This window comes from Salmo salar, chromosome ssa12 (genome assembly GCF_905237065.1).
Source record: "Salmo salar chromosome ssa12, Ssal_v3.1, whole genome shotgun sequence".
In the NCBI taxonomy this organism is placed as follows: domain Eukaryota; kingdom Metazoa; phylum Chordata; class Actinopteri; order Salmoniformes; family Salmonidae; genus Salmo; species Salmo salar.
The window spans coordinates 55,668,208-55,687,622 of NC_059453.1; the positions used below are offsets into that span (position 1 = coordinate 55,668,208).

A 19,415-nucleotide genomic window follows, 5' to 3' on the forward strand; every position below is an offset into this window, starting at 1 on the left:
CTTCAACTTCATGTAAAACCTGTGGTTTTAAGAATTAAAATATTAAAAACAACAGACAAGACCACAGTGCAAAGTGAAACTAAGAATTCATAATTAAATAATTAAGTAAATCACAATAAATCATAATGATGACACCACACGTATGATATACACACATACACTCCCTTACATATTTATTTGGACAGTAAATTTAAAACGTTTAATTTGGCTCTATACTTAAATGTTTTACATGAGGCAACAGTAAAGAATGTCGAATTTTATTTTAGCGTATTTTCATACATATCCGTTTTACCGTTTAAAAATGATATCACTTTATGTATCTAGTCCGCCCATTTGAAGGTGTCAAGTATTTGGAGAAATGTACTAAAGTAGTCAACTTTTGTAGTCAAAACTTTTTTAGTCATCATTATTCACTATTAATTATGGTAGAATTAATGTAGAAGTGTTCAGAAACATATTCTATTCTTATTTACAATAAAGGTTACTCCAATCTGGCATAATACATTAATTAGCATTCATTTCTATTGGGTACAACATTCTGAAACACAACCAAAACAAACTGCAAATGCATCCAACAAGGTTGTAGAGAGCGGCAAGTAGCCTAGAGATGACAGTGTTTAGAGCGTTGGAACAGTAACTGAAAGGTTGCTATTTCGAATCCCGGAGCCGACAAGATAAAAAAATCTGTTGATCTGCACTTAAAGCTAATTCCGCCAGGGTCCCTGTCAATAACGGCTAATCCCTGGCTCTGACCCAACTCTCAGGGGGAGTTGCAATATTTTTTTTATTTTACTAGGTAAGTTGACTGAGAACACATTCTGATTTACAGCAACAACCTGGGGAATAGTTACAGGGGAGAGGGATGAATAGGTGACCATGATGGTATGCTGGATAGCTTGGGAATTTAGCCAGGACACCAGTGTCAACACCCCTACTCTTACAATAAAGTGCCATGGGATCTTTAATGACCTCAGAGAGTCAGGACACCCATTTAACATCTCATCAGAAAGACAGCACCCTACACATGTCCCTCCCCACCAGGCTGGGGAGGGACACACAGAAAGAGTGCCTCCTGCTGGCCCTCCAACACCACCTGGTCTCCCATCCAGGGACTGACCAGGACCAACCCTGCTTAGCTTCAGAAGAAAGCCAGCAGTGGGATGCAGGGTGGTATGCTGCTGGCAATATACAAAAAACACATTTTCATTTCACACTTGTACAAGTTACCCACTTGTACATGCAGGATAAATATAAGCACACCCTATTTGACCTTTTGAGTATCACAAGCTTGATGTAGTCATTGCGTGCTCGGAATATGGGACAAAATACTAAACTCTTAACTAAATTACAAATTAATTTGTCCAAATACTTATGACACCTTCAAATGAGGGGACTCGATACATAAAGTGTATTCATAAATAAACGGTAAAACAGATATGTATGAAAATACCTTCAAATAAAAGGTGGCATTCTGTGACATAGGTCAAATATAAAACGTAGAGCCAAATTAAACATTTTAGCTTCACTGTCCAACTAAATACGTAGGGGAGTGTACGTATAAAACGTTTTTGAAATCTTATTAAAATTGGTGATAGCATATTTACATTTTAGTCATTTAGCAGATTCTCTTATCCAGAGTGACTTACATGAGCAATTAGGGTTAAATCAAATCAAATTTTATTGGTCACATACACGTGTGTTAGCAGATGTTAATGCGAGTGTAGCGAAATGACAGATTTGGGCACAATGGGCACAATGACAGATTTGTCATCTAGTGCACACGCACGCATGCAGACACGCACACACACCCAGCTGGTGGCACCTTAATTGGGGAGGACGGGCTCGTGGTAATGACTGGATCGGAAGGAGTGGAATGGTATCAATACATCAAACACATGGTTTGATTCCATTCTCTCCGTTTCAGCCAGTATTATGAGCCGTCCTCCTAAGCAGCTTACACTAAAAAAACACACACACACACACACACACACACACACACACACACACACACACACACACACACACACACACACACACACACACACACACACACACACTGGGGTTAGAGGCGTGTGAGGTTGTTGGGGATGATGTAAACATTGTTGTCTTGCAGGTGGACAGAGTTCTTCCTGTAGTACCGTCGTCCGTCTGCATAACGCTCGCCATGGTGGACCTCCAGGTACGGACCCCAACTCTCCACAGGAGAACAAACAGCACACAGACGCTGCAGACAGAGACACATCCATGTACTGTAATGGATGCACACCCACTTCAAACACTTGGAGACACACAGACAGAGACTTTAGATGCTAGATCCTAAAAAAAGATTCGGACAATTGCAGGAGGAGTTCCAAACACTCTCAGACGTCCTAAGGATCCACATCTCTGCCAACCACACCCACCTGCCAGGGGTTTCCTTGGGAGGTGCGTATTTTCCAGACAGCGATGAGGGGGATCCAGATGAGACAGAAGGCGATCATACACCATCCTAGTGCCACGCCCCACGCAGGGTACTGCACCGTACCGTAGGATGGGGGACTGAACGTCAACAACGACCATACCAGGATCACCTACACATCAACAACAACAACAACATACACACACAAACGGGAGTTAGAGAGTGTGCCTGCGTCTGTTAGAGAAACAAAGGGGTTAGAGAAATCAGGACCATTGAACAGAGAGCCAGGTAGGATAGAATCTAAGTTCTAAAGAGAAAGACAGAGACAGAGGCAAAGAGCGAGAACTCACAATGATGATGGCGGGAGAGATGAAGAACCAACAAGCTCTCCACCACAACCAGAAGAGAGAGCTCCTCGTCCCAATCATCGTCTCTATGTCCTTAATGAAACGGTTTCCTCCTATACACAAACACATAATAAATGTCACAGAATATGTAACTGCCAACTATAAAAGAAACACCAACATAAGGTGTCTTAAATCACATTATTTGTCACATACTTCGTAAAACAGGTGTAGACTAACAGTGAAATGCTTACTGAAGTCCTTTTCCAACAACGCAGAGTTAAAGATAAATACACAGTGAATAGCAATAACAAGTAAAAATAACATGGCTATATACAGGGAGAAGCAGTACCAAGTCAATGTGCAGGGGTACGAGGTAACTGAGGTAGCTATGTTTATATAGTAGGGGTAAAGTGACTAATAGACAGTAGCATTTGAAAACTATACAGAAACTCCTTAAATTGTTGAAATAAGTAAATCAAATCAATGATAAGAGAATAGTCAGATTAACTGATAACTGACACAGACATGGTGGCGTAGCAGGAAGAGAGTTGTCCTGTGAACCACAAGTTCAAATCCCAGGTGAGGACATATTGAATAATAATTACTGTATAAATGAACATGCCCGATGTAATCATGTGTGTCAAATATGTACTTTTAATGCACTGTGTGTGTGAGTATCCCTAACCTTGCCAACAGACAAAGAGCTATGAATGGATCAGTGGTTCACCAACCAGGGTCTTGATTGGCTCGGTAACAAGACGAGATGTGTTTAGATTTATTGTTAGTTTTTTTGGTTGTTGTTTTTTTTACACATAAATGTTCTTGCAACATTCCCATGAAATGTGTCTAGAACATTCAGCTAGGGGAGTCTCACATTCTTAGCAATATACATTACCGGTCAAAAGTTTTAGAACACCTACTCATCCAAGGGTTTTTCTTTATTTTTAATATTTTCTACATTGTAGAATAATAGTGAAGACATCAAAACTATGAAATAACACATATGGAATCATGTAGTAACCCAAAAAGTTTTAATGTGAGCCATGACCAGCCTTTCAAAGCATTTCATGGCTATAGATGTGAATGCTATGGGGCGTTCTTGGGCATGGGGACTATGGTGTGTTGCTTGAAACAAGTTGGTATTACAGTGAAGACACTTGCCAGCTGGTCAGTGCATGCTAAGAGTACGCGTCCTGGTATTCCATCTGGCTCTGCAGCCTTGCAACTGTTACCCTGTTTAACCTCTATGGGCTAGGTGGGACGCTTGCGTGTAATCCCGTGGCGCGTTATTCAAATTCCTCAAAAATGCAAAAACTTCAATTTTTCAAACATATGACTATTTTACACCATTTTAAAGACAAGACTCTCGTTAATCTAACCACACTGTCCGATTTCAAAAAGGTTTTACAATGACACCCATTTTTCAAGCTAGCATATAATGTCACATAAACCCAAACCACAGCTAAATGTAGCACTAACCTTTGATGATCTTCATCAGATGACAACCCTAGGACATTATGTTATACAATACATGCATGTTTTGTTCAATCAAGTTCATATTTATATCAAAAACCAGCTTTTTACATTAGCATGTGACTAGCATGTGACTAGCATTCCCACCGAACACTGCCGGTGAATTTACTAAATTACTCACGATAAACGTTCACAAAAAGCATAACAATTATTTTAAGAATTATAGATACATAACTCCTCTATGCACTCGATATGTCCGATTTTAAAATAGCTTTTCGGTGAAAGCACATTTTGCAATATTCTCAGTAGATAGCCCGGCATCACAGGGCTAGCTATTTAGACACCCAGCAAGTTTAGCACTCACCAAGGTCAGATTTACTATGAGAAAAATGTTATTACCTTTGCTGTCTTCGTCAGAATGCACTCCCAGGACTTCTACTTCAATAACAAATGTTGGTTTGGTTCAAAATAATCCATTGTTATATCCAAATAGCGGCGTTTTGTTCGTGCGTTCAAGACACTATCCGAAAGGGTAAATAAGGGTGACGAGCATGGCGCAATTCGTGACAAAAAAATTCTAAATATTCCATTACCGTACTTCGAAGCATGTCCACCGCTGTTTAAAATCAATTTTTATGCCATTTTTCTCATAAAAAAGCGATAATATTCCGACCGGAAATCTGCGTTTAGGTAAACAGACGAAAGAAAATAAAGCATTCGGTCGACTCGGGCACGCGCCTAAGCCCATAGTACTCTGATCGGCCACTTGCCAAACGCGATAAAGTGTTTCAGCCAGAGCCTGCCTCGATATCGTTTAGCTTTTTCCCGGGCTCTGAGAGCCTATGGGAGCCGTAGGAAGTGTCACGTTATTGCAAAGATCCTCAGTCTTCAATAAAAAGAGCCAAGATGAAACACAACTTGTCAGACAGGCCACTTCCTGCATGGAATCTTCTCAGGTTTTGGCCTGCCATATGAGTTCTGTTATACTCACAGACACCATTCAAACAGTTTTAGAAACTTTAGGATGTTTTCTGTCCAAAGCCAATAATTATATGCATATTCTAGTTACTGGGCAGGAGTAGTAACCAGATGAAATCGGGTACGTTTTTTATCCGGCCGTGTCAATACTGCCCCCTAGCCCTAACAGGTTAAAGGTCTTACTCACATTGGCTATGGAGAGTGAGATCAGACAGTCATCCGGAACAGCTGGTGCTCTCATGCATGGTTCAGTGATGCTTGCATAGAAGGCATTTAGCTCGTCAGGTGGGCTTGCATCGCTAGGCAGCTCGGCGTTGGGCCACCACGAGCCAAAACAGCTTCAATGCACCTTGGCATAGATTCTACAATTGTCTCGCACTCTGTTGGAGGGATGTGACACCATTCTTCCACGAGAAATTCCAAAATTTGATGTTTTGTTGATGGAGGTGGAAAACGCTTTCTCGGGCACCTCTCCAGAATCTCCCATAAGTGTTCAATTGGGTTGAGATCTGGTGACAGACGGCCTTGGCATATGGTTTACATATTTCATGGTCATCAACTAATTCAGTGACCACTTATGCTCTGTGGATGTGGGCATTATCATCCTATAGTGGCATAGCCATGGTACCAAAAATAATGGTCTGCCCAGCATATTTATACATGACCTAAGCATGGGACTGCTTAATTGCTTAACTAGCTCAGGAACCACACCTGTGTGGATAAACCTGCTTTCAATATAATTTGTATCCCTTATTACTGAAGTGTTTCTATTATTTTGTAGTTAACTGTACAGATCTAGGATCTTAATTTCATAACTCTTGTTGCTGCAAATTTGTAGTGTATTCAAGGTTTTAAAAGGCTTCTAATGTCAGAATTGATTTGCCCTAACAAAAAAATATTAATCCCTACAAAAGATTTCCAATAATTACAATCCACATAATAATTCACATTTCCTGTTGCTGCATGATTATTTTCCTGCTTTAGTTAACTGGCTCAAATTAAGATCCTACATCTTTCTGTAGCATATTTCAATTTACCGTAGATATAGAAGACTCCAATGAGCTCCAGCAGAGCAGCGATCAGTAGAACAAAGCCAGCACAGAACTGATCTATCAGAGTCACCCAGTATATCCCTGCCTGGAGAGACACACACACACACACAAAGTTATCACACAAATGCACGCACAGACACATGCACACACACACAAATACACACACATATAGCATGAATGAATTTGCACTAAATGGTCAAAACCAAGGAAATTGTGGTTTCTAAGGACTTACTTCAGTTACGGTAACTAAGGACCTACCTGGGTTACACACGGCAGGCCGAGCAGGAAGAGAATGGCACAGGGAGCCACATAGACTATGGATTTTTTTAATTTGAAGGTTTCAGGAAAGGCGTCCTGTAGACAGGTGGAGATGACCTCTGAGGGAACAGAGGTCAAGAGTCAGAGGTCAGGGGTCATTGTCTAGGTCTAGTTAGTAGTGTGTGTTTGTGTCTGTGACTGACCTATGCCAGCGAACTGAGAGTCGAGTCCGAGGGTGAGCAGCATGAAGAAGAAGAGGATGGACCAGAGAGGAGAGATGGGCAGCTTGGACAGGGCATCAGGGTATGCAATAAATGCTAGGCCAAAACCTACACACACACACTCTGTTAGTTTCTTAGGTGGTTATTGTGTCAGGTAAAGCTGAATACAGTACAGTGTTGTACTACTGACCTGCCTGGGCCACCTCTGATACAGGCTTTCCATAAACATGAGCCATGTGACCTAGGATGGAGAAGATGGCGAAGCCTGCAAACACACTGGTACCTATACAGTGACATTAATAAGGATCAAACACACTGTCAATGGAACACAATGAAACAACTGGAACTGTGTTCTTAAATGTATATTTCATAGTTTCTATGATGCAATTAGCATCAGTCTGGTGTGTGTGTGTGTTTTCCGTACCACAGTTGGTGAGGCAGACAATCAGCGCATCCTTGAACACATTGTTGTGGAACTTGTTATAAGAGGACAAGGCTGTGACTCCACCCCACGCTATCGACAGCGAATAGAAAATCTGTATCGCTGCATCCCTCCACACCTGCCACACACACAGATACAATCACAGATGACACGGTCAGCCTCAGTAACTTTCAACAGCAATCAGTTAGGCATTTTGAGTGAACCATCTCTTTGCTACAAGGTATCAAAGTTTGACTTTGAAATTTGACGTTTGTTCATGTTTTTCCAAACGTCTATGGGTGAAGTCAAGGTAAACAATGGTTTTTGATGTTCAAGTTGAGACACTGTTACAGAACTCCACAAAAGTGAAACCGAAAACACTTGTGTCGAGCTGGGGGTTTACATCTCGTTAAGGGTTAAGGTTTGGGGATAAGGTAAAAACAGGATAGTTTAGGAATTAATTCAGAGTGGTTAAAGGTTAAAGTTAGGGAAAGGCATAAAACAAGAAATAGGATTGCTTAGCACTGGGATTGAACATGAAACCTTCGGCATTGGAGTGTGGCTTAAATGCCCATCCATGTCCACAACACCCTAGCAAGCTGCCAGCCTAGTTGAATGCAACAGTGCTCACCGAAAATCCCAGACATTCTTGGGACTTCAAAATAGGGCGATTTCCCTGCTCTTTGAGCAACATAACTAACTGGTAAACTAATACTGCCTCTCCAGCTGATCAGTGGCAGATATCATGAGAGGAACCCTGACCTAGTGGGGTTAAAGGGTAGTGGTTTGATCCTGAGAAGAGATGAGTTGAAAGGTCAAATGTGAGAGGTTAGTCCCTGACCTCTGCCTCGCACAGTTTGGCGAGGTTGGACTGGGAGCCGATATAGAACTCAATGCCGTCTCTGGCACCCTCTAGTGTCACTCCACGGATCAACAGGATCAGCAAGACCACATAGGGAAACGTAGAGGTAAAATACACAACCTGGGGACAGACACACAAACAATTATTAGACTGACAACCTACACACACACACACATCAGAAAGACAGGACCAACTCACACACACAAAATGGATCTGGGTCATACTGACTTTTCCTGAGGACTTGATGCCTTTGTATAGGGCAGCAGCAATGAGCAGCCATCCCAGCAGCAGGCAGAGAGCCAGATGCCAGACCACCGGACCAGTCTCATCCAGACTACTAGACCTTTGTAAGGCCACCAGGCTGGGGAGGGACACACAGACAGATAGACCACCTTACAGACTGGCTATATTGTAAAAATTCATGAAAACTAAAATGTGCTTTTTGGTCTTCATTTAAGGTTAGGGTTAGGCCTTAGGGTTAGCAGTGTGGTTAAGGTTAGGGTTAGGTATAACATTTAATTATATGACTTTGTGGCTGTGCCAACTATTGACCACTCTGTAGAGCTGCCTCCAGAACAAGATTCATGGTGAAAAACACTAACCTGTTTTACAGGCTCAGGTTACCCACTGCATTACAGGGAACCTGGCATTCAACACAACCTGTGCTCCCACTGAAGTATTTTCGACTATGAGCAAAAATGAAATATAATTGAGGTGTGTGTGTGTGATACTCACTCCCAGTACTGTTCGCTGGGACTCTGTACTGAAATGCTGATGTTTCCCTCTGGGCAGGTCCCATTCTCCCACAGCGTCATGTTGGCTGTAATTACTGGCACACTCCAATTGGAATCTCTTGTAACATTGCACACTTCTGTAGAGGTCAGAACTCATTGGTCAAAGTGGCAGAGTTACTGGGCACTCTTTTCTGGTTCACCTGGGTCATGTTCATTAAAGCACACAATGGAAAATGTTTTTACATGTATAGCAACGTAAAATTGAAAATATTGGACAAGTCCAGGTTTTCTTCTGTTTGGAGCCTAGTTTACACGACGGAAGACTAAAAGCTGCACAACATGGACACTTCCCCACATCTTTAGATGTGATGCTACATTATAAAACAGGTACCTCTAGGTGTGAGGCTACAGTTGCTGTTGGACCAGTAGAAACAGTCGCTCCATGGCAGAGGGGACTGGAAGGATGCAAACATGTAGTAGAGACTGTAGGCAATGATGACATTATAGTAGATGGCTACTAACGTACTGACCAAAACCATGGTTACACCCACACCTGGAGAGGAGAGGGAGAGGGGCTAAGGGTTACACATAATTGCTATTTGTTTAATATCAAAGAGGATTCTTCAATATTTGAATCTGAATTTCACTTCACTTCCTGCATAGATTTAATTGAGGTGAATTGTCCCCGATCCCTGATAGAAAAGTCACTTCATTGACAAAACATGCAGGTCTGTGAAGTTCCATCTTTACCACATACTGATTCAGCCTGAGGCAAACAGTCAGAACCATTGATTCCTGGTGTACTGGTCAACCTGTCACGTTGTAGTTCCTTTTCTTAAGATTAATGTAAACAAGGAAGCTCCATTGAGGTAAACATTCTCTAAGACCTGGCAGAGAACATATGATAAGTGTGATAAGTGTGTCATTTGTCCACCAAAGTACACGCTAGAATAACTGCAGTGGCAATGAAAATAAATAAATAGATGAGTCACAAACAAGTATGACTGTGACTGTGTGGGTGAAAATCCAGCACTTGAACAAAGAAAAAATTAGGAATATATGTATAATTATTTAACTACAGGTACTGGAAATGTGAGCGAAATAGCTGTAAGTAGCAGTAGAAGTATTTTTGTCTGTTAGTTTACTCCAATTAGGGTAGGGATGGTAGGGAAAGAAACATGCCCCCCCCAAACAAAAAGTATGACTAAGAATTTGCTTACATGCACACCCTAGACAAGTGTTCATTTTAGACCTGGTACTGGGGACCCAAAGTGGTGCACATTTTTGTTGTCCTGCGGTCCCCCACCCTTAGAAGCAGAAAGTGGATGTTTCTGTTTTTCAGGGCTACAGTATTTTCAACCTAACTTCCGTTTCCCCTGAAAAACAGAAAGTAGGGGACTGGGCTCAGGCGTCTTTCTATGCCTGTTACGTTAGGTCAGGGGTCCCCAGGACCAGGATTTGGAAACATGACCCTAGACAGTTCTATAACTAAACAACAGCAGTAGAAGTATTTATATTGAGTAACCCCAATACTGAGTAACGTCTTTACCATGCAATCTGTGTTCTGGCTCATAAAGCAGCTACAGGTGACTGACAAAATAAGACAAAGTGTCTTCATAGGGCATTGGGCCAACAAGAGCCGCCAGAACAGCTTCAATGAACCTTGGCATAGATTCTACAAGTATCTGGAACTGTTTTGTTGATGGAGGTGGAAAAACACAGTCTCAGCCACCACTCCAGAATCTCTCATTAGTGTTCAATTGTGCTGAGTTCTGTTGACTGAGACACAGACACACACAACTGTCAAAGTCCCTGTGCTCCTTTGAGACCCCTCTTTCAAAGTGACTGAGATCAAGACTCATGTTTTGTCATGTGCACAAGTACAGTGAAATGCCTTTCTTGCAAGCTCTAAACCCAACAATGCAGTAATCAATAACAATGTAATACTAAAAATAAGATAATGTAGAACAAAAACACACACAAAATAAAAATAAGAAGAACATGAGAAAGTAAGCATAATATATACAGGATCAGTCAGTTCCAGTACCATATTGACAATGTGCAGGGATACTGGAATGATAGAGGTAGATATGTATATGGTTAAGATGACTAGGCATCAGGACATATGATAACCAGAGTAGCAGCAGTGCATATGATGATTGTTTGTGAGTGGGTGTGGGTGTGCGTGTGTGTAGTCAGTATAAAGGTATGTGCATATTTTGTGTGTGTGAGGAATTTATTAATTGTGTCAGTGTGTGTGAGTGTGTAGGGCCACGTGAGTGTGCATAGCCAGTGCAAAAATAAAATATATTACAAGGGCAAATTCAGCCATTTTGTTAACTATTTAGCAGTTTTATGGCTTGGGGATAGAAGTTGTTCAGCAGCCTGTTGGTGTCAGGCCTCCCTTTCACACCGCCTGATATTAGAGGACCTGGATGGCAGGGGGCTCGGTCCCAGTGATGTACTGTGCTGTCCTCACCACCCTCTATAGCGCCATGCGATCGAGGGCAGTGCTATTTCCCTACCAAGCAGTGATGCAGCCAGTCAAGATGCTCTCAATGGTACAGATGTAGAACTTTGAGGTCCCATGCCAAACCTCTAACCTCCTGAGGGGCAACACGTGCTGTCGTGCCTTCTTCACGACTGTGCGAGTGTGTGTGGACCATTTTAAGTCCTCATTGATTTGTATTTTGAAAAACTTGAAGCTTTCGACCGGCTCCACTGCAGCCCCGTCGATGTGGATGGGGGCGTGCTCACTTCGGCCTCGGAGAGCGAGATCACCCAGTCCTCTGGGTCGGTGATGGCCCTCACACCTTGCACAATGTTGTTATTGTCGAAGTGTGCATAAAATGCATTGACTTTGTGTGGTAGAGAGGCATCGTTGGGCAAATCACGGCTGGGTCTTCATTTGTAATCCGTAATGCCCTTGCCTCATGCAGTGGGAGTCGCAGCCTGTGTAATATCATTCCACCTTATTCCTATATTGTCCTTTTGCTCATTTGATGAATCTGCGTAGGTCATAGTGGGACTTCTTGTACTTGTTCCTGTCCTCAGCCATAGCCTCAGGATTGTCTGTGATAGCCCTGTGTGCGGTAGCCCTGTCCTTTAGTTTAGCACCATCCTCACTGTTAATCCAGGGCTTTTGATTGAGGAAGCATTGAACCTTCACTGTGGGGACAATGTCGCCGATGCATTTCCTAATGAAGCCGGTGACGGAGGTGGCTAGCTCGTCTATGTTAGTGGAGTCCTGAAACATATTCCAATATGCACTAGCAAAGCAGTCCTGTAGCATAATCTAAGATTCTGGTGATCATTTCTCAATGGAGCGAGTAATGGGTACTTCCTGTTTGAGCTTCTGCTTGTAAACAGGAAGCAGGATTGCAGAGTCATGATCTGATTTGCTGAATTGTGGACTAGGGAGGGCCTTGTATGCTTGCTTGTGGGTAGAATAACAGTGGTCTAGGACTTTTTCGCCCCTAGTGATGAAGGAGACTGGTTGATGGAAGTTGGGCATCACGTGTCTTAATGACACAGAATTAAGATCACTGGCAACCAGAAAAGTAGCCTCCTGATGTAAGTTTTCCTGCTTGTTTATTGCCCTTTACAGTTCGTTAAGTGTCAGCTTGTTATTTTTCTTCTCCTGAGGTGGAATGTATACAACAGTTAATATAACAGCTGAAAACTCCCTCAGGAGGTGGAAGAGTCAACATTTTACCATCAGGTATTCCAAGATGGGTGGACAATGGGTCGACAATTCCACGGCGCTTGAGTCAGCACATCAGTCATTTTCCATTTTCCTCTAGCGATGGTAGCCAAAATAAATGGGCAACTGGGCATTTTTATACATGACCTTAAAACTTCTTATGGCTCAATTCCCGTTAACGGGATCGATTTGACAACATCCGGTGAAATGGCAGAGCGCCAAATTCAAAATAAATTATTACAAATATTTAACTTTCATACATTCACAAGTGCAATACACCAAATTAAAGCTGAACTTCTTGTTAATCTAGCCACAGTGTCAGATTTCAAAAAGGCTTTACGGCGAAAGCAAACAATGCTATTATGTGAGGACAGCACCCCATCAAACAACACAGACAATCATATTTCATTCCGCCAGGCGCGACACAAAACTCAGAAATAACGATATAATTCATGCCTTACCTTTGACGAGCTTCTTCTGTTGGCACTCCAATATGTCCCATAAACATCACAAATGGTCCTTTTGTTCGATTAATTCCGTCGTTATATATCCAAAATGTCCATTTATTTGGCGCGTTTCATCCAGAAAAAAACACTGGTTCCAACTCGCGCAACAAGACTACAAAATATCTCAAGTTACCTGTAATCTTTGTCCAAACATTTCAAACAACTTTCCTAAAAGAACTTGAGTGTTTTTTTACGTAAATAATCGATCTAATTTAAGACGGGAGAAACTGCGTTCAATACCAGTGGAAAACAAAGTGGAGCGTGCTTTTCAGGTTAGGCGCCTCTATCAAACAGTACACTTCCCTCGAGCCTCATTCTGAACAGGGCTACTTCTTCATTACACAAAGGAAAAACATCAACCAATTTCTAAAGACTGTTGACATCCAGTGGAAGCGATAGGAACTGCAAGCAACTGCCTTAGAATTATGGATTCTCAATGAAACCCATTGAAAAGAGAGTGACCTAAAACAAATCCTGGATGGTTTGTCCTCGGGGTTTTGCCTGCCAAATAAGTTCTGTTATACTCACAGACATCATTCAAACAGTTTTAGAAACCTTAGAGTGTTTTCTATCCAAATCTACCATTATATGCATATCCTAGCTTCTGGGCCTGAGTAGCAGGCAGTATACTTTGGGCACACTTTTCATCCGGACGTGAAAATAGCAGAACCAAACCAGAACTCCAGAACCAAACCTGTGTGGAAGCAACTGCTTTCAATATCATTTGTAACCGTCATTTATTCAAATGTTTCCTTTATTTTGGCAGTTTACCTGTAGAGGCCAGTCTGACAGAGTGACCCAGTGACCCACTGAATCTAGGGCTGGGTAAGGAAATGGATGGCATGCAGCAGCCTTATGGTTATATATGTTAACCCAGGGATTGGGTATATAAATGGACTGGCAACCTAAGAGTTAGGGTTAGCCCTGTGGCTGTACAGATAGATTCCCTGAACTCCCACCCATAAAGAGTTTAGGTTCAGGTCAACTCAAATCAAATCAAATTAAAAAAAATTGGTCACATACACATGGTTAGCAGATGTTAACCTGTTGGGGATAGGGGGCAGTATTTGCACGGCCGGATAAAAAACGTACCCAATTTAATCTGGTTACTACGCCTGCCCAGTAACTAGAATATGCATATAATTAGTAGATTTGGATAGAAAACACTCTAAAGCTTCTAAAACTTTTTGAATGGTGTCTGTGAGTATAACAGAACTCATATGGCAGGCCAAAACCTGAGAAGATTCCATGCAGGAAGTGGAAATCTGATTTGTGGAATCACCTTCAACACTTTGCCTATGAGAAACACCGTGAGTTAGGATTCACTTAGCACTTCCCAAGGCTTCCACTAGATGTCAACAGTCTTTACAAAATGGTTTGAGTCTTCTCCGGTAGAAACTGACCGAAAGAGAGGCTTGGAAAGTTGGTCACAGGGGGAGGGCCATTACTACCATGACGCGGGCGCCCATGGGTAGCCTCATCTTCCGAAACGTTTAGTAAGACAATGCAATCGTCCGCCTTGAATATTATTGAAGCTCTGGTTGAAAAAGGCCCTAAAGATTTATGTTATACAACGTTTGACATGTTTGAACGAATGTAAATATATTTTTTTTGCTCTTTCATGGCAACAAGTCCCGCGCGCTACAGTACATTATGAGTAGCCTTCGGAATGCGCTAACAAGAAGGAGCTATTGGGAAATAAATTATTAACTTTTTCGAACAAAACTACATTTGTTGTGGACCTGGGATACCTGGAAGTGCCTTCTGATGAAGATAATCAAAGGTAAGGGAATATTTACAATAGTATATTTGATTTTAGATGGTTCCAAGATGGCGCTAATCTGTATCGCCTAGCCTATTTTTCTGAGCATACCACCTCGTTTATTGCAAAGTGTGATTCCCAGTAAAGTTATTTTTAAATCTGGCAATGTGGTTGCATTCACGAGATGTTAGTCTATAATTCTTTGAATGACAATATTACATTTTGACAATGTTTTCGAATAGTAATTTTGTAAATTGTAGCGCTGATTCACCGGAAGCATTTGAGGGAAAATATTTTCTGAACGTCACACGCCGATGTAAAATGCTGTTTTTATATATAAATATGAACTTCATCGAACAAAAAATGCATGTATTGTGTAACATGATGTCCTAGGAGTGTCATCTGATGAAGATTGTCAAAGGTTAGTGCTGCATTTAGCTGTGTTTTGGGTATGTGTGATGCATGCTAGTTGCTTTGAAAATGGCAGTATGATTTTTTTTGGCAGGGTACTCTCCTAACATAATCTAATGTTTTGCTTTTGCTGTAAAGCCTTTTTGAAATCGGACAACGGGTTCGATTCAGGAGAGGTGTATCTATAAAATGGTGTAAAATAGTCATATGTTTGAGAAATTGAAGTTATAGCATTTATGAGGTATTTGTATTTCGCGCGATGCAATTCCACTGGCTGTTGACTAGGGGTTCCCAGACAGGTTATTAGCCATTAGTCATTACTACACTGTTTAAATAAACGTGAGACCAATCTCCCCTAAGGTCAATATGATTGAGCCCGTGATATAACGGGCTGGCTGCTCACACAAAATTAAAACACATAGAGAGAAGCAAAAAAACAGTATTATAGCCAGTCCCAATTAAATCTTTACCCTTTCCCTTTGGCCCTTACATGCTGACCAGATCCGCGTGCGCCATCGAGCACATGTTGATTTTGTCCCCCTACACCAGACGCGATCAGGACACTCTGGTTGAAATATCAAAACAAACTCTGAACTAACTATATTAATTTGGGGACAGGTCGAAAAGCATTACACATATATGGCAATTTAGCTAGCTAGCTTGCTGTTGCCAACTACTTTGTCCTGGGATATAAACATTGAGTTGTTATTTTACCTGAAATGCACAAGGTCCTCTACTCCGACAATTAATCCACAGATTAAACGGTAAACTGAGTTTGTTTCTAGTAATCAATCCTCCTACAGGCTTCTTCTTTGGACTTTATATGGCGGTTTGCATCCAACTTTAAGGTGCATTATCACAACCAACTGGAATGGAGAGTGAACCTCAGTTCATCTTTCAATCACCCACGTGGGTAACTGGCAAAAACCAATGAGGAGATGGGAGAGGCAGGACTTGCAGCGCGTCGAGCTTCACAAATAGAACCAAGTTCTATTTTAGCGCCTGGCTACGCAGACATGCGTGAGCAGTGTGGGTGCATTGATTGAATAACATGTACAATTTACAAACACTAGGTTGGAGTCATTAAAAAACGTTTTTCAACCACTCCAAAAATGTGTTGTTAACAAACTATAGGTTTGGCTAGTCGGTTAGGACATCTACTTTGTGCATGACACAAGTAACTTTTCCAACAATTGTTTACAGACAGATTATTTCACTTATAATTCACTGTATCACAATTCGAGTGGGTCAGAAGTTTACATACACTAAGTTGACTGTGCCTATAAACAGCTTGGAAAATTCCAGAAAATGATGTAATGGTTTTAGAAGCTTCTGATAAGCTAATTGACATAATTTGAGTCAATTGGAGGTGTACCTGTGGATGTATGTCAAGGCCTACCTTCAAACTCAGTGCCTCTTACATCATGGGAAAATCACAAGAAATCAGCCAAGACCTCAGAAATAATTGTAGACCTCCACAAGTGTGGTTCATCCTTGGGAGCAATTTCCAAATGCCTGAAGGTACCAAGTTCATCTGTACAAACAATAGTACACAATTATAAACACATTGGGACCACGTAGCCATCGTACCGCTCAGGAAGGAGACGCGCTCTGTCTTCTAGAGATGAACGTACTTTGGTGCGAGAAGTGCAAATCAATCCGAGAACAACAGCAAAGGACCTTGTGAAAATGCTCGAGGAAACAGGTAGAAAAGTATCTATATCCACAGTCAAACGAGTCCTATATTGACATAACTTGAAAGGCCGCTCAGCAAGGAAGAAGCCACTTCTCCAAACCCGCCATAAAAAAGCCAGACTACGGTTTGCAGCTGCACATGGGGATAAAGATCGTACTTTTTGGAGAAATGTCCTCTGGTCTGATGAAACAAAAATAGAACTGTTTGGCCATAATGACCATTGTTATGTTTGGAGGAAAAAGGGGAACGCTTGCAAGCCGAAGAACACCATCCCAACTGTGAAGCACGGAGGTGGCAGCATCATGTTGTGCGGGTGCTTTGCTGCAGGAGGGACTGGTGCACTTCACAAAATAGATGGCTTCATGAGGGAGGAAAATTATGTGGATATATTGAAGCAACATCTCCAGACATCAGTCAGGAAGTTAAAGCTTGGTCGCAAATGGGTCTTCCAAATTGACAATGACTCCAAACATTCTTCCACACAGGAGGCTTACAAACCTGACTCAGTTACACCAGCTCTGTCAGGAGGACTGGGTCAAAGTTCACCTGACTTAGTGTGGGAAGCTTCTGGAAGGCTACCCGTAACTTTTGACCCAAGTTAAACAATTTAAAGGCAATGCTACCAAATACTAATTGAGTGTGTTTAAACTTCTGACCCACTGGGATTGTGATGAAAGAAATAAAAGCTGAAATAAATCATTCTCTCTACTATGATTCTGACATTTCACATTCTTAAAATAAAGTGGTGATCCTAACTGACCTAAAACAGTGAATTTTTACTAAGATTAAATGTCAGGAATTGAAAAACTGAGTTTAAATGTATTTGGCTAAGGTGTATGTAAACTTCCGACTTCAACTGTATGTGTACATTTATTTTGCAAGGCTCGTGCACACTACGAGAGCGGTATGGTCAGCATGTTACCCTTCAATGTTAACAGATCTGAAGGATCTGCTTAGAAATAAACAGTGTAGTGGTGGAGCTTCCAACAAATTGTATATATCTTACATATTTGCAAACAGTGATGGGGTTAAGGCCAAGAGTAATAGGTAACTGGAGTATGGGCTAAACGGGTTAGTCTTACCCTGAAATATGGGCAGAGCCCTCCACACATTGACAGGGCCTTGGCTGCAGAACTGACCGAAGGAACTCTCCAGGAAGAACAAAGGGATACCAGCAACAATTAGCATGATAAAATATGGGATGAGGAAAGCACCTGGAGGAGAGAGAGAGAGAGAGAGCTGGTCAGTGGATGGTGGGACTGTGTATGGGCTTAAAACCAATGCAAATACAACAATCTGAACGATGCCTTAACACCATTCTGCCATGATTACGTTTAGAAGTTTGATTACAGGGTATTGAGCTCCTATTGTCACTCCTGCACATTAAGCAGGCTTATTTCACTGAGGGAGTATGTGAGTGTCTGTGTGAGTGTGTCTGTGTCTGTGTGTCCACTTACCTCCTCCATTCTTATAGGCCAGGTAGGGGAACCTCCATACGTTCCCCAGGCCCACAGCGTAGCCAATCATAGACAGCATGTACTCCCTCTTATTGGTCCAGTTCCCCCGGTCAATATTCTCGTCATTGCTTCCCACATGGGAGTTCTGCTGTTGCTTTTCATGGTCATCCTTAACCTGTAAGACAGACAGACAGACAGACAGACAGACAGACAGACAGACAGACAGATAGACAGACAGACAGACAGACAGACAGACAGACAGACAGACAGACAGACAGACAGACAGACAGACAGACAGACAGACAGACAGACAGACAGACAGACAGACAGACAGACAGACAGACAGACAGACAGACAGACAGACAGACAGACAGACACAGGGATGTTAACAGTAAGTAAGAGCAGATTTCAATATTTTAGAAGACAATGGTAGGTCATTTTTCCATACAGGCTACACAATGGAATTAGTCTTTATTAAGTGACAAAAGGGAAACATTAGTAGCCAATGCAAGTTGTATACCAGAGAGACAAATCAGTTTGTAACCACATCTACCCGTTTGTTATTTGGGCTGTGCAAGTAGTCTATTCACCCATCACGATCTTTATGTTGGCTACTAACGCTATAACTGCGCAAGGGCGGGAAGTTTCTTGTAAACAAGATCAATTAAAAGACAGTCATCATAATGAAGTTGCTTTGGTCAAAATATCGTTCCTCCCGCCAACCATGATATAATTGACTGCTACACAAACACAGTTGAATGTCATCCTACCGTGTCAGTTGCCGCAGGGTTCTGAAATATGACGTCTGTCAAACTGCACAAATATTTCCTCATTTTGCTGCTGTCTCATTCAGAAGAAGTGATGCAATGAGAAGCGTTTGCTTGGGAGAGACAGGTTGTGCAGGTATTTAAACTCCTGTGCACCTGAGTGACAGACAGGTCACCAGTGTCTCTCTAGCCAATCCCCGCTCTGCTCCCGGCCCTGTTCTGCCTCCCAGCTCCCGATTATCCCTATGGACCGCGGTTGAAGGTGAGTGAGGAATGTATTTTGAATTTTCTGTCATCACACTTTTTATCAGTCACCTGCATTACTGGCATACCTAATTATAGTGTGAGTGAATTGCTCGAAACTGTGTG

General features: G+C 41.9%; 1 protein-coding gene across 1 annotated transcript; it reads right to left on the bottom strand.

Annotated features, from left to right (window-relative positions):
- Positions 1-1,660: 1,660 nt before the first annotated feature.
- On the bottom strand, positions 1,661-19,155 carry LOC106565308 (sodium- and chloride-dependent neutral and basic amino acid transporter B(0+)). Its single transcript, XM_014132254.2, has 15 exons — positions 19,050-19,155; positions 18,280-18,454; positions 17,905-18,036; positions 9,136-9,297; positions 8,746-8,881; positions 8,239-8,371; positions 7,990-8,130; positions 7,152-7,287; positions 6,918-7,010; positions 6,710-6,835; positions 6,507-6,625; positions 6,234-6,333; positions 2,749-2,858; positions 2,403-2,570; positions 1,661-2,224 (listed from the first exon to the last, which is right to left on the bottom strand). Exons 1-15 carry the CDS (start codon positions 19,110-19,112, stop codon positions 2,063-2,065), a joined length of 1,956 nt encoding a protein of 651 aa, XP_013987729.2. The 5' UTR covers positions 19,113-19,155; the 3' UTR covers positions 1,661-2,062.
- Positions 19,156-19,415: the final 260 nt, after the last annotated feature.